At 48.4% G+C, this 13280-nt stretch overlaps 3 protein-coding genes across 3 annotated transcripts; all 3 read right to left on the bottom strand.

The window, feature by feature from the left end:
* Positions 1–6160: 6160 nt before the first annotated feature.
* On the bottom strand, positions 6161–8368 carry ABB37_00762 (hypothetical protein; the record flags this gene model as incomplete). Its single annotated transcript, XM_015797091.1, has 1 exon — positions 6161–8368. The coding sequence occupies exon 1, from the start codon at positions 6998–7000 to the stop codon at positions 6161–6163; it is 840 nt and encodes a 279-aa protein (XP_015665099.1). The 5' UTR covers positions 7001–8368.
* A 509-nt stretch (positions 8369–8877) lies between these two features.
* On the bottom strand, positions 8878–11005 carry ABB37_00761 (hypothetical protein; the record flags this gene model as incomplete). Its single annotated transcript, XM_015797090.1, has 1 exon — positions 8878–11005. The coding sequence occupies exon 1, from the start codon at positions 10807–10809 to the stop codon at positions 8878–8880; it is 1932 nt and encodes a 643-aa protein (XP_015665098.1). The 5' UTR covers positions 10810–11005.
* Positions 11006–11361: 356 nt separating this feature from the next.
* Positions 11362–13115, bottom strand: ABB37_00760 (hypothetical protein; the record flags this gene model as incomplete). Its single annotated transcript, XM_015797089.1, has 1 exon — positions 11362–13115. The coding sequence occupies exon 1, from the start codon at positions 12601–12603 to the stop codon at positions 11362–11364; it is 1242 nt and encodes a 413-aa protein (XP_015665097.1). The 5' UTR covers positions 12604–13115.
* Positions 13116–13280: the final 165 nt, after the last annotated feature.

The raw sequence follows: 13280 nt of genomic DNA, 5'->3' as shown, positions 1-13280 counted from the left end.
CCTTCGTAAGGAGCGAAAGGCACCTTCCATGAAGTAAAACCCACTGTGGTACGGATTTAAACGGCAAGGGAAGAGGTAGAGATCATGAATGAATTAACGATAGAATCACTCAAAGGGGAGAAAGAGGGAGGAAGAAGAATGATGAAGCACAGCAAAGAAAAAAAAGAGGTATCGTTCTCATCGAAGCGTTCATGATGACAAATATAAAAAAAGCCTAGTGTGCTGAGAAGGAAAAGAGTAAAAGCAACAGCTACAGTACCCAAGGTGTTCGGTTTACGGCTTCGGCTGATTGGAACGTCATCATCAACTTAGCATCCCAGCTGCAGGTATCGATATGATGTCTCGATCACTGCTCTAAACCACTTCGGACCTTGTCGCCACCGTAGGTTGCATCGAGTGGAATGAAGTACCCGAAAATCGAGTACACCGATTACGCAAATGAAAAGCAAATTGATCAGGAACTGAGAGGGAGTGAGAAGTAAAGAAAACAAAAAGACATGGACCAAAAGAAGAAGAAGAAAAAAGCCGCACACACACACGCACACAAACAAAGAGACGCACCAAAGGTAACGACGAGAAAAGGACAAAAGAAGCCAAAGACCATTGGAAAGCAACGTTCACAAAGCACCCTTTTTATATACCGCGGAAACTTCGCAGTTTTAATTCACACGTGTGTGAAAATGAAGGAAAAAAAAAAGAGACTATCGGCACTAAAAAAACGCAGCACATCAGCAACGCGGTGTCTCCAGAAACCATTCCTTGCGACAACGTTCGTTGTCGTCCCGCTTGAATGTGTGACACAGTTGCTGGTCGATGTGTAGGCACCTGTGTCCAAATTGATCTACGTTTAGCTAGACGAACACGAGGGCTGTGGCGGTAACACGCACAGAATGGCTTGAGTGAATGCTTCAACAGGGAGAACAAAGAAAAGAAAAACAGACGGTGTGGAAACCAAAGAGAACGCTAAATATTCTTAGTCGGCACATGGGAGAATTCGATTAGCGCTGAATCAGAGTCAACTGCTGCGTTCATCTCTTTGGTCCTACTTGGTGTGCCTCCAGCCTTCCTCTTTCTGTTTTTTTCCTTTTCCTTTTCTAATCGGAGAACGCAGTAGCTAACACACCAGAAGAAGAAGAAGAGGAAGAAAAAAGAAAATTTTGAAATGGTGTGCTTTTGCAGGTTCTTGAAGCTTCGGACATGAAATGTGGAGTTTGTCGAGGGCACGCTCCTTTTTTTCTTCTAATTAAACGAGTGTGCATTTAGGTCGTTTTCCGGGAACGCGCTGCTTCAAATAAGACACAAATCAAAACGGACAACAAATCAAAGAGAATTAAGTCGCTGCGTGCTATTCCGTGTGGTTGTCAAAAAACTGCAAAGAGTAGCCGTTTTAAGAACGAAAAATGAAAGAACAAAATAACCCCCCCCCCCGAATCCCTTCTTGGTATGGAAGTACACACCATACAGGGAAAATCGCTGGGCTGGGTACGAAAAACGCGCTCCTTTGAACGCGTTCTCCACGTGCGCCACGCTTGGAGTGGATGAAAAGACACACAAACGACACGAAAATAAAAGATGTAGTCGGTTCCGCACTTCGTTAAGCGCAAAGAGAAAAGAGAAAAACACACGCAGAAATCGGCGAACAAAGTGAATGGGGTAGAACGAAGAACGAAGGACATAACATCATGCAATAGGCCAAATTCAGTCAACGACAGAGAAATACAAGGGAAAACAAAATAGAAAAAAGACCAGAGAAAGGGAGGAAAATGAAAGAGAAACAAGATAAAAAGAAGCACGGTAAGAAAAGCTGATGCGGGGAAGAAACGCTTTTCACGTTGCGAGGAGAAAGAAAAGAGAAAAAAAAACCGCGCGAGAGAGAACCATGCAATCAGTCAAATTTAAAACACTCGAGCTCGGACACGGTGCGCCGAAGAAGTGAGTTAGAGATATATTCCGTTCCCAGTTTATAAACGACGAACTCGCTCTGCTTCTTACCGCTTGTGCGGATGTGAAACCTTACTAGCGGTGGCAACAACAGTAGGAATAGTGTGTTCCAGCCGTCGACGTATAAAGTGTTATTGTGAAAGGCAAGCAATAAAGCGCATTCACGTGCTACATTTAACTCGTCTTCTTCTTTGAGTCGCTCTGTTGTTAGAAAAAAAAAGAAAAAAAAGAAGGAAGACTAAAACACTTTTAAATGTTAAAATAGAAGTGGAAATCATCGAGAGGGGAAAAAACTTTTTGGGTTCAGCGCTTCGCTTGAGAACGTTGAGTTAGTCTTTTTTAAAACTATTCTTTCCGTGTTGTCATGCAGTTGGCATCCGCATGTACATAGGGCTACTCGTCCGGATACACCCTGGGCGGCAGAGCCGGGGGGAAGGGTGGCAATCGACTTTCATTACTGCAGTCAACACTGCCACACAAAGCAGCCCACACACAAAAAAGGATTTGATGAAGAGGGTGACTGGGGAAGAAAAAGAGAAGGAAAGAGAGAAGAAGCCCTCTTTTGAATGTAGGCAAAAAGCGGAAAACATTCATCACAGGGTAAAACAGATTAACAGAACCACAACTTTTACGAGCATTTCGGTGCTTCAGACACACACACTCTCGCACACTCACACACACACAAACACACCCACATGAATACGTACGCTGTGCAGACGCAGGATGGTTTTCCATTGTGGGAAACGCACCGGAGCATTCCGCTTAAAAATCCGGTGAAGTGTACATCTATGCTGCCGTTGATGTGGGAGCAGTAGCCAAACCTTTCCCTTCAGTTTCTTTAAAAGGAGAAAGAAAACCAAACGGAGGTCCCAGCAACCACCAGCTGCATCGACTAACACGGGAAAATCAAAAAGGAAAACAAGAGGGAAAGAGAGTGCGAGAGAAAGAAAGCAAGGTCCTTCGCACGCGAGTAGTGTCAGAACAAAATACTTCGCGGCTTAGAACCGTCTCCTTCAAGAGACAGTTTCTTTCCCTGTTCAAATCAGCTGATCTTTTAGAGTATCAGCTGCCATACGTGCACAGACATAATATATATATACTGAATGATAGTGAGTATTTTATCTAGATCTCAACAACGCCGAGACGCAACGTAACCAACAATCTCATTGACAGAAGAAGAAAAAAAAACTTTTTTTTTGATTAATGAGAGCAGCTTAAATAATTAGAAAACAAATAGAAAACACGTAAAACTGAATTGGAAGCTGAGAAGCAAAGCAATTGAAACCCGCGGAAACGCACGTAGCCGCGAATAGATTATTACGCCAGAAAAAAAATGAGGTAAGACAGGTTTGAGGAAGATAACAAAGTCGTGTTGAATCGCTGAGCAGGAAAAGAGGAAAAGAGCCCCAAAAGGAAAAGCACACGGAACTACAGAGGTGGCGTACTCATCTCATCAGTTATGCAAGCTGAAATGAAGGTACACGGGGGAAAAACATTTTACGGAAAACAAAAAGTGCTAAGAGAAGAAGAGGCAAAAAAAAAAAACAATAATAACTGCAAAGGTTAAATGAAAGAAAGAGAGGGAAAAGGGGTCCAGTTTTGCAAACAACCTGGAGTAGGCGCTTAAGATATAAAACGACACGTAAGGAAAAGATGCTTGAGATTTCGAATCAGAGCGATCTGCAGTTGACAGTCATAAAACCTACTAACAATTAACGCTCTTTAAAGAAAAAAGAGAAACAACTTTTCATTGTAAGAGGACAACAAGAAAAGAGTTAAAAAAAAAGATGAAAGAAAACAGATAATATAGCTTTTTGGCAGAGATTTCCACTATCTCCCATGAACGGGCAACATCTGCCCCCTCCCCCCTTCTCAACGTGCTCCTTTGTATAGTTGTTATAACTGCGCTTAGAAAAAAAAACTTTTTGTGTGTATACGTGACTTTTTGATGCTGTGTGCGCGTGTGTGTGCGTGTACCTTTAGTACCGTCGTTTACTTCAATCCGTATAACAACGTATTTCCTGTTCCTTCCATCACAGGGGCTTATTCTAGCGCAGCGCGCTCGTCATTGCGCATGCGACGCTCGAGCTGGTAAACAAGAAGTAGCAGCTGTATTCACAGTCACAAAAAGAGGACAAGGAGAACACAAACGAGTCAAAGAGAAGCAGTGCAAAGAAAGAGGAAATAAAACAGGAGTATAACGGCGAAATACAGAAGAAGAAAAAAAGAGGAAGTATTTTGAGCTATTAAAAATAATGGAAGATCCTTAAAAAAAAAAAGACAAGCAAAAAACGGCACAAAGGTTAGCGTCGAAGTCGAGAGGCCACTACACATTCAACAAAGAAACTTCTTGCTACATACATGGGCAACACGCACACACACACACATACATACAATAAAACGTGTAAGAATTTAATTGAACGCAACATCACTGAAACGTTGAGACAATATGTAGGGCGTGGGCAGCATAAACATAGGGCTGATCGATAGAGCAAGTGCTCATGCTGGCTGTCCCTCTAACGCGCATGGAGTTTTGAAAGGGTAGAAGGAGAAGAAAAAACAAAACAAAAGATTAAAGTCCAGTGAGCTTGTCAACACATCAACACAGTTGTTACCAAGTCCCAAGTGTTAAGGATAACAAAAGAGAGTCGTGCACGCATCCACACTCACCCACCCGCACCCGCACACACACACACACACACGCACGCACACGTGTGGAACACAAGGATAAAACATTGATGCTCGCTAATACTGCGATTTGTTTGACCCACGAAGGAGGGCGCGTAGGAGAGGAATCGCACAAATTCGTACCGAAAAGGGAGAAGGAGAAATTCGTTAAGCGTCGTGCACAACAAAGCAACGAGAAAAGGGGAAAAAACGGATAATAATGATAAGAAAAACGTCTTGCAGTCCGAGACTTTGAGAGGGTCAGTAAGAGGCGCTTTCTTGATTTGTTTCGCTTGCTCAGAACTTCATTCCATTGCACGAAGGGAAATACACAAAAAAAAGGAAGGAAAATGCGAGGAGTACAGCGCCTTGTGTGTGTCCAACGTCTTTGATGAATTCAGACGTGTTTGAGTGTGTGTTTTTTTGTGCTCGTACGTGTGAATTTGTGCCGAGAACTGCACGCGTACAACTCTCCGTTCTTCAACTTTAAGCTTTAGTGGCGCTGAAACACCATTCAAGAGAGAAATCTTTTGGCTTCAAAAAGGGTAAACTTTCGATGAAGGTAATAATAACACAAAACGAGGTTATGCTAACAAACAACACCACCAAAACACACACACACACAGAAACGTGATGAAACAGGGGAAACACAGCTGTTTATAAAACAACTGTTTTATGTTATGAAAAGAAAAACTAAATTAGCATTACCGCTGACCGAAACGGAAATGTGTGTGGGTGATTTGTCACCCGAAAAAGGAAGAAAAAAAAGCTTTGGAATGAGAAAGACAGGAGCGTCTTCTTTTTTGTTGTTTGGCTGTTGCTTGTGTGTTTCAATTTAGTGGCAGAAATACAAAAAAATGTAGAGCAGAAAGAGGAACGAAACGATTATTAGGTGTTATCGTCTTTCGCGTCATTATATTTACGGCTCTCACTCCAGCTTCAGCCAGCGGGTACAGCAGTTATCCGACGAAACGGGAGAGGATTCAAAAAAAAAAAAAACCATAGTCTAAAGAAGTGAAAAATGGAAAACTACTGCGAAAAATTACACCACAACAGCAAGTAAGAAACGATCACAATAAGGTTAACAAGACGACAGAACGCTCTACACCCTTGAAAAACGAAAAAGAAGAAATACAACGTCATGCAGAGTCGCACAGATGAATAGCGATAAAACATCGAGTTGAACTCAAAAAAAAAAAAAGGTGCTCAGGAAAAAAAAAACACAAGGGATGTAGTATAATGGCCTTGAGACCAAAAAAGAGGAAAAAAAATTGAGAGCGATGCTGAGCAAAAGAAAAAAAGAGTCGAACGGTCCGTCGGGAGAACAGATACGAAAATTGTGACGTGTGCGCTCACGATGCGAATCAGCGTACTCCAGTGAAGCAGAGATCACTTAACCTTCAAATGACAGTTAATCGTCCTCTCGTCTTGGTCAAGATTCTGTCGCTGCTGCTGTTTCACAGTACTATCACTAAGCAGCAGTGCTCTATTTGGAAAACAACAAACGGTGGCGTTTTTTCAGTAGAGAAACACTTGCCACATCTCCGTGATACTACTGCGATTGGATGTGAAAGTAGAGTTGATTGCCGAGTGGATGTTGCTGCTGCTGCGGTGGCTGAGAGTTCGGCTGCTGCTGTGCTTGCTGATGCGGTGTGTTATACTGCGAAGGAGACGCGTACTGTTGCGGTGGGGGCGGCATCATTTGCGGGTTTGCACTTTGGTAGTATGCTGCCGTCGGCATGGTCTGTAGACCTGGCGAAAAGACGGTCGTTGTTGCCTGCATGGGCATCTGCGCTGTCAAAGAAGAACTTGCGTAGAAGGGAAATTGTGACGGTCGTGAGTTGGGGGTGTTACCCTGCCCAGAGAACATCGAGGGGGTTATAGCCTGCGGGCTCTGCTGCATCAGCACCAACGGCTGGAAGGTGTTCACGGCGTTCTCATGCGGCATCGCGGGTCCCCGCATCACTTGCATGGTCGGAGTGGGCGGCACCGCGGAGAAAGAGACGCTCGTGGCGATGCTCCCGTCGGGATTGAGGTACTCTGGAGGTGGCACAGCGATCTTCATGTAGTCCTGCGGACGGTACACCGGCGACCCGGTGGCGTGCAGCTCCTCCAGCTGTGCTTGAGTGCCATGGAAGAAGGTGCAGCGGTCACGCAGGCACTTGCCTTGGGTAAAGAAGGTGCACACACTCCACGGCACTGGACGTGTCTCGCCGTTTGACACGTGCATGTAGGGGCACGTCGGCGTGCGAGGGCAGTGGGAAGTGCAAAGGTAGTCGCGGCAGATGACACCCTTGTTGCGCAACAGCTCAGCAATTTGCTGACGCCGCTGATCCGCCGTCCATTGCTGCTGCTGCTGCTGCTGGCGGTGTTGCTGCGGTTGCTGGGACATGGGTGCAGACGGGACTGATGATGATGTGTCCAGTGGGTTAATGGTAGTCAGAGAACAGAAATTTAATTATGCTTAACTAGAAAGGCAGTTGCAAAACATCAACACGCGCACATGCGAAGACACGCGGACACACTAGGTAAATCAATCGAAAAAGGAGAAAGAGAGGTTTTACTGGAAAAAGAACCGAAAGCAATCAAGCAACTGGAATGCGAACACACTCACATACACACGCACAAACGTGCACTCAACAAACACAGAAACGCACACACAAACAGCAAAAACAAATAAAAAGAAAGGATGTAACAGTAAAATACACACAAAACACGAGCGTAAAAAAAAAAAACAGGACAAAACAAAACAACGAAGAAGGAAGAAGGACACGTTCAAAAATCGTTGTTTGTTTTGGGGGTTTCTTCGTTTGATGGCGTCGCAGGAAGTTCTACCTTCCGTTTCTTATTGTTTCTTATTTGCAGCTCACACACACAGAAGGAAAAAAAATAGCGGATTGGAGCAAAAATGCGTGGAGTATTGAAATGAAAAAGAAAAGAAAAGAAATTTCAGATACGATAGAAAGACGTCAAAACAGAAATAATAAAGTAATAATAATAATAATAATAAAAGAATGTAGTTTTTAGAGCTTCGGTTTTCTCCGTCTTATTTTTGTGTGTCCACTTCTTGTTGTTTCGAATAGATGAACCGTTGTATGCTTCAGCTCACTGATGAAGCTCAATAACGATGGATGGCGCGGGAACGTTTCGGAATAGCTATGTAGTCGATACGAACAAAAACGTATTATGGAGTTTAAGGGTTTTCTTTGAGTAAAAGAAGCTTTAGAAATCAAACAAATCACCGTAGGAAAGCGAAATGGGAAAACACAAAAAACATCAAATAGAAGGGAAGAAAGAGGGGAAAAATTGCTTGATTCTTCGCTTTTAGACGAATGTGTCAATGCTTAGGCTGCTTGATCTGCGCAGGTGCGAGATAGGGGAAAGACATATATATATATAAATAAATACAGATGTGAACAAATAGATAAATATATATAGATGAGAGAAAGCACACTCTTGGAGAAAAAAAGCAAAAAGGTCAGGGTTAGGAAAACGAATAAAACGTTTAAAGGAAAAGAAAAAAAAAACTGAGAGAAGGACCAGTCTTTAAAAAAAATATATCAATAACAAAAAAGAAAAGGAAGGGAAACAAAGGAATCGTAAATATGCTATCGAAAGCAGAGCACAAACACAGACACATACACACGCACACCCCGCACAACTCAGAGGAAGTTCAATATAAATTTATGGTTTCGTTTAGTGTTGTTTTTTTTTTCCTTTGTGTTGTCACTTGTCAATGAGAGCCATGAACACGACAGCTGATGGAGGATACAACGAAAGTGACAAGAAGAGAAGTACCCGACAGATCAAAGCAAGAACCAAAAGAGTGGAAGGTGGGACGAGATAGATCTTGAGGCACAGAACAACAACCACAAAAAAACACACCTTCATTGACAAATCGGTCTACAGCTCGCTTTCATTTTCAGCAGAGCACCGACGCCATTCTGGGCGGAGAAAAATGCACATGTCCACGGCCTCCGCAAAGTGAGCCATCAGGTTGGAAGGATTTGTGCTTCGTGGTTGGTGAGCCGCGTCTGCGACGCCTCAACTTGGAAGAGTTGCATACGGCGCCCTTCCGCTTTAAAATGCGTCGGGCTATCTTTCCTTTTCTTTTCTTTTCGTTTGTGTGTGTACAAATGCGAGCTTGCACCAGGGGCAAGCATTAACGATGATGCAACCCGATTAGCGAGGCAGCTCTGCCGCCAAAAAATACGACACGCGCACATAAACCCCCAAAATGAGAGACGTGTGAATCAATACGCAGGTTGTTTAAAGGCTTCCGACTCCGTAGAGGTACGAAGTGGACGCGGAGAGGATGACGAGGTTGCTGAGGAGGCGGTGGCGGTAGCCTGCGTACAGCGACCGACCGAAGCTGGGCGATAGCTGCGGCTTGTAGAGGTCCCTCACAAAGCGCCGCACCACAACGGTCCCAAGGGGGTAGAAAAGGGCGTCGATGGCGAGCGTGGCCACAAAGGCGCCGGCGAGGGCGTCGTTGCGCAGGTGCGGCCACTCCTTGCTCTGCAGCAAGTCTTCGCGCGGCCGCCACACGGAGGAGAGTGTCGGCACGATAAAGGAGCCAACTGTCTCGTACCAGCTGAGCCAGCAGGCCTGGAAGGGCAGCAACACGCTGACAGGGACTAAAGCGAGGCTCCCCCGCAGCAGCATCCGCATGGGAGTCGGTCCAGGGCGAGCTGGACCGAAGTGGTGGGCGATGTTCGCGTTGTGCAGCGGCGTAGTGCAGACGTGCGCCACGACGGCGGAGGCGGCGTAGAGGACCACCGTGTCGTAGTACGGGTGCCGCGCGTCCACAATACCGGCGGTGCCACTGCGGGAGCGCGGTGGTGCCATCACCGCGCAGGATCCCGACACGTCGTACCAACGCGCCGCCGCCGCGAGAAAAAAGGCCTGCACCGCGGCAAAGGCCACATTGCGAGCAAAAACCCCGCAGGTGAGAGACCACACACTACCGCGTGCGAGAAACAGACCGAGCTGGCCCTCCATCCAGCGCAGCGTCAATGGAGCACACGGCACCGCGCAGGCGGCAAAGAGCACCCCAGAAGAAAACACGCGGAACCACAAGTTTGGCACCACGTCGTGACGGGTAACCGACTGCACCACCCACCGCGACGGCAGCAGCTCCGGCGACGCAGCCACCTCCAGCAGCGTCTCCGCCTGCGGAAGGCCACTCGTGGTGCGCACCGCATTTGCAAAGGCGAGGCGCTGCTCATCTGTAAGGGCGCCACACGCGGCTTCGCAGCTGCGGCCAAGAACGCCCGGCTGCGGTGCCGCCCCGTCCCAGTAGGCTTTGTACGCATCGCTGATCTTGATGGGCGTGATTTCTCCAAACTCGCTAGACGCGTTGAGGAAGTTGAACCGCGTGTCATCCAGCAAGTCGAAGGGCCGCATGGAGGACGCGGGAGGGAAGCCTTTAATGAGACCCACGCGCTGCCACAGATTGCAAATGAGCTCCGCACAGACCATCTTCTCAGCGTTGTTGACCCCGTCAATCCAGAAGTGCCCGCAGCTCCAGTCTACCGACAACGGATCGGCCGCAGCAGTGGGGCACCGCTTTAGGTGCGGGAAGTAGGTGGCGAGCAGAAACTCCTGTGCGTTTTTGTACTTGTGGATGAGGGCGCGGTAGACGCTCGCGCTACCGGGCTGCCGCGCCGCCATCGCCGTCAACGCGTCCGCCTCAATGCGCAGACGATTGAACTTGTGCGCCGCCGTAATGCGATCCATCTTGTCGGGTGGAGAAAAGATAGAAGGCAATATGTGCAGCACGTTGTCCTGGTACGGTGTGCTGTACAGCGACTCCATCGTCTGCAACAGCGCCTCCTGCGTGTGCCGCTCTTTCGGCGCGTCACCGACGTTGATAGAGCGCGACACTAATTCGTTGGCCGAGGTGCGTGTGATTCGGTGCTCCGCCGCGTAGAGGGTGATGCCGCGCATGTTCGTCTCCAGCACATAGGTGCCGGAGGGGGACACCTCCACGATGCGCTTGCGGGCCTCCGGGTACTTTTCCAGGTCCTTCTCATGGACTTTGAGCAGCATACCGACGTGGTCAAAGCGGTTCTCTGTTTTGGTCAGCAGGCACAGTGCGATGCCTAGCGGGTCTTTCATGGCGAGACACTTCCGGTTCATGAAGAGTACATCGCCGGAGCGGATGTGCTCGAAAGAGGAGGCGAGCGTCGCGTCGCCCATCTTTGACGTGGAAAACAAAAGCGAGGGTGCCCAAGGAATGCTGTTTTGGCAGCGTAGGTGTGCTCAGAGGTGTTGCGAGCACTGGAAGATGATTGTCTCCGCTGTGATCGATTGAAGTTGTAGAGCAGAGAAAGAGATTTTAAGAGAAAAAGGAGTAAGCCAACACAAACTGTCAAGACCCCTGTTGCCGCCATCTTGAGCGAGAACGACAGGGAGCCATACTCCGAGAGAGAGAGAGAGAGGAAGAAAGAGCGAGCGCAAACCAAGTACAGAAAAAAGAATAAACGAGAACTTCTTTTTAGCGGCGCAAACGTACTCGCCATTACGATTAGGACGGCAGGGGCCATCGAGATAAACGGTCATCCGATTTATCTGATATTTCCATTTTCTTTTTTGTTTTCTTGACCAACAAACAGCACGACGGTGAGAAGGCAAAAAGAGTGAAAAAGGGAGGAAACAACGAGAGAGCAGAGACGCGGGAAAAAGGTTTTCGGTGTCTAGTACGCACCCGCATAGGCCAAAGCACAAGTTGCGTCGTACTTTGGGGTGCCGCTACATGATTTGTATTTGGTGACCCCATTGTACGGCTAAGCAAATGTCCTCGTGCAGACGAACAAGATTCTGCTTGGTGCTTCGTTCGAGCACCATTGCCCGTCCGCTTGCCAGCAACGCGCGGTTCTCCACCGCGGCGGCGAAGTAGATGCGGTTGACCGGCACACACTGACTCAGCACCGAGGTGACCGCCGCGCACGCCCCACGGCTGCCTGCTCCGCCAAACTTGTCCATCTTCGTGACGACCACAAATGGAGACACGTCGTTCATGAGGGCCCGCAGGGAGGAGATGAGGTTTTTGGTGTACAAGATGCGTGCGGCCACGTCATCGGTAGGTCGATAGCGATTGCGCCACAGCAGCACACTCATCCATCCTTCATCTTCGATGAGGTCAGTGGCGGGAATAACAATGACGCACTGATGCGCCTTGTTCGCTGCGATTGGCGTCAAGTCAGCCACCGCGCTCAACGTAAGGGCTTTGGGACCGAGCAGCTTCGTTTTCCACGGCATCCCCTCCGTCAGCTTCTCGAGAATCACCTCACTTTCGGCCGTGTACAGCCGGCCAGGGGTATCGATGCAGAGCCACGTTGGTTCCCGAGGGTGATTGGGGAAGGGCTCCACGGTGGTCGTACCGTAGAAACCGGAGATGCCCACAGGAGCGGCCGGCCACCGCGTCGTGTTCGTCACGGCGGCTCGGTAGGTGTTGATGAAGAGCGACTTGCCGACTTGCGGGGCTCCCAGCACGAGGATGTTCATCGTGTTGTGCGTTTCCAGCACCTGCGGTGTGAAGGCGAAGGAGCCGCCGCGACTGCTGCCGGGCGACTGTGCGCGCGGTGTATTTAGGGCCGGGTCATTGACGGAGGAGCACACGCTGCTGCGATGCTGCAGCTGCTGGAGGCTCATCGCTCGCTGGTGAACTGCCTGCACGGTTAGCCGCTGAGGCGTGCCAACGCCCAGCATCATCGGGATTTTTGCTGCGCGTGCGGCAGCCCCGGAGGTGAATCCGCGAGAGCTGGTGACGACGGCAGCGCCAGAGGAGCAACGATGCGCCGGTGCCGCCGTGGCCGGTACGCGGTTAGGTGGTGATTCCAGCGAAGGAGGTGGGGACGCGATGGAAGGCTTCGAAGCGGGTGTGGGGGAGTAGGAGCTAGAGCGGCTGCTGGTGCTCGCACTCACCCGATCATCGTCCGAGCCCAACTCCACGGCGGCACGTTTCGCTGTGCTGAGGCCCCAGAGAGGCATTTTTCCGACGGTGGACTGAAAACAAACCGAGAAACACCACTACAACGGAGAAGGAGTTGACAAGGGTGCGGTTGTTCCGTCAATGCGGTGGCCCCGTTTGTGTAGCGCACGTAAAGATTAACGTAAGAAAGCGTGTTTGGCGCAGCGCACACACAACACATTTGCCCCAAAGTGGCTCTGATCGTCGCCTTTGCGTTTGATAATTTGTTGATGTTATTTTCCGTCTGACCTGTAAAGTCCAGCAAAAGTACGAGTATATATTTAAACAGATCTAAGTTTGCTCTCTCTTTTTTGTTGCAACGGCGATAGCGCACTGCTCTACGTATATATATATAGAGAGATGCCTCACAGCACCACGCCTCTACGCTTACTGAGAATATGAACGCGCCCTGACTTCAGAAGCTGCACCGTTTTTGTGTTGTTGCTGTTCGCTGGCCGGCTAACAATATATATTTCAAGTCGTGCTGAAATGGGCCTGCCGAACACGGCGCAAGGAAGCGACAGACGCGACTCCGACAAAAGAAGAGGAAAGTGAGGGAAGAGAAGAGGGGAGAGGAAAAGATGTGTTTGGCTTTAGAAAAAAAAAAGTGAAGCAAGGCGGCAACAACGTGAATGACGAAGAAATCTGCCAGGCATGAGAGAGAGAGAGAGCTACAACAATCGCAGGTAATTGCAAC

This window comes from Leptomonas pyrrhocoris, assembly GCF_001293395.1.
Source record: "Leptomonas pyrrhocoris isolate H10 chromosome Unknown, whole genome shotgun sequence".
NCBI classification, from domain to species: domain Eukaryota; phylum Euglenozoa; class Kinetoplastea; order Trypanosomatida; family Trypanosomatidae; genus Leptomonas; species Leptomonas pyrrhocoris.
Note: the sequence above shows the minus strand (reverse complement) of the source record. Positions and strands in the feature narration are given on the sequence as shown.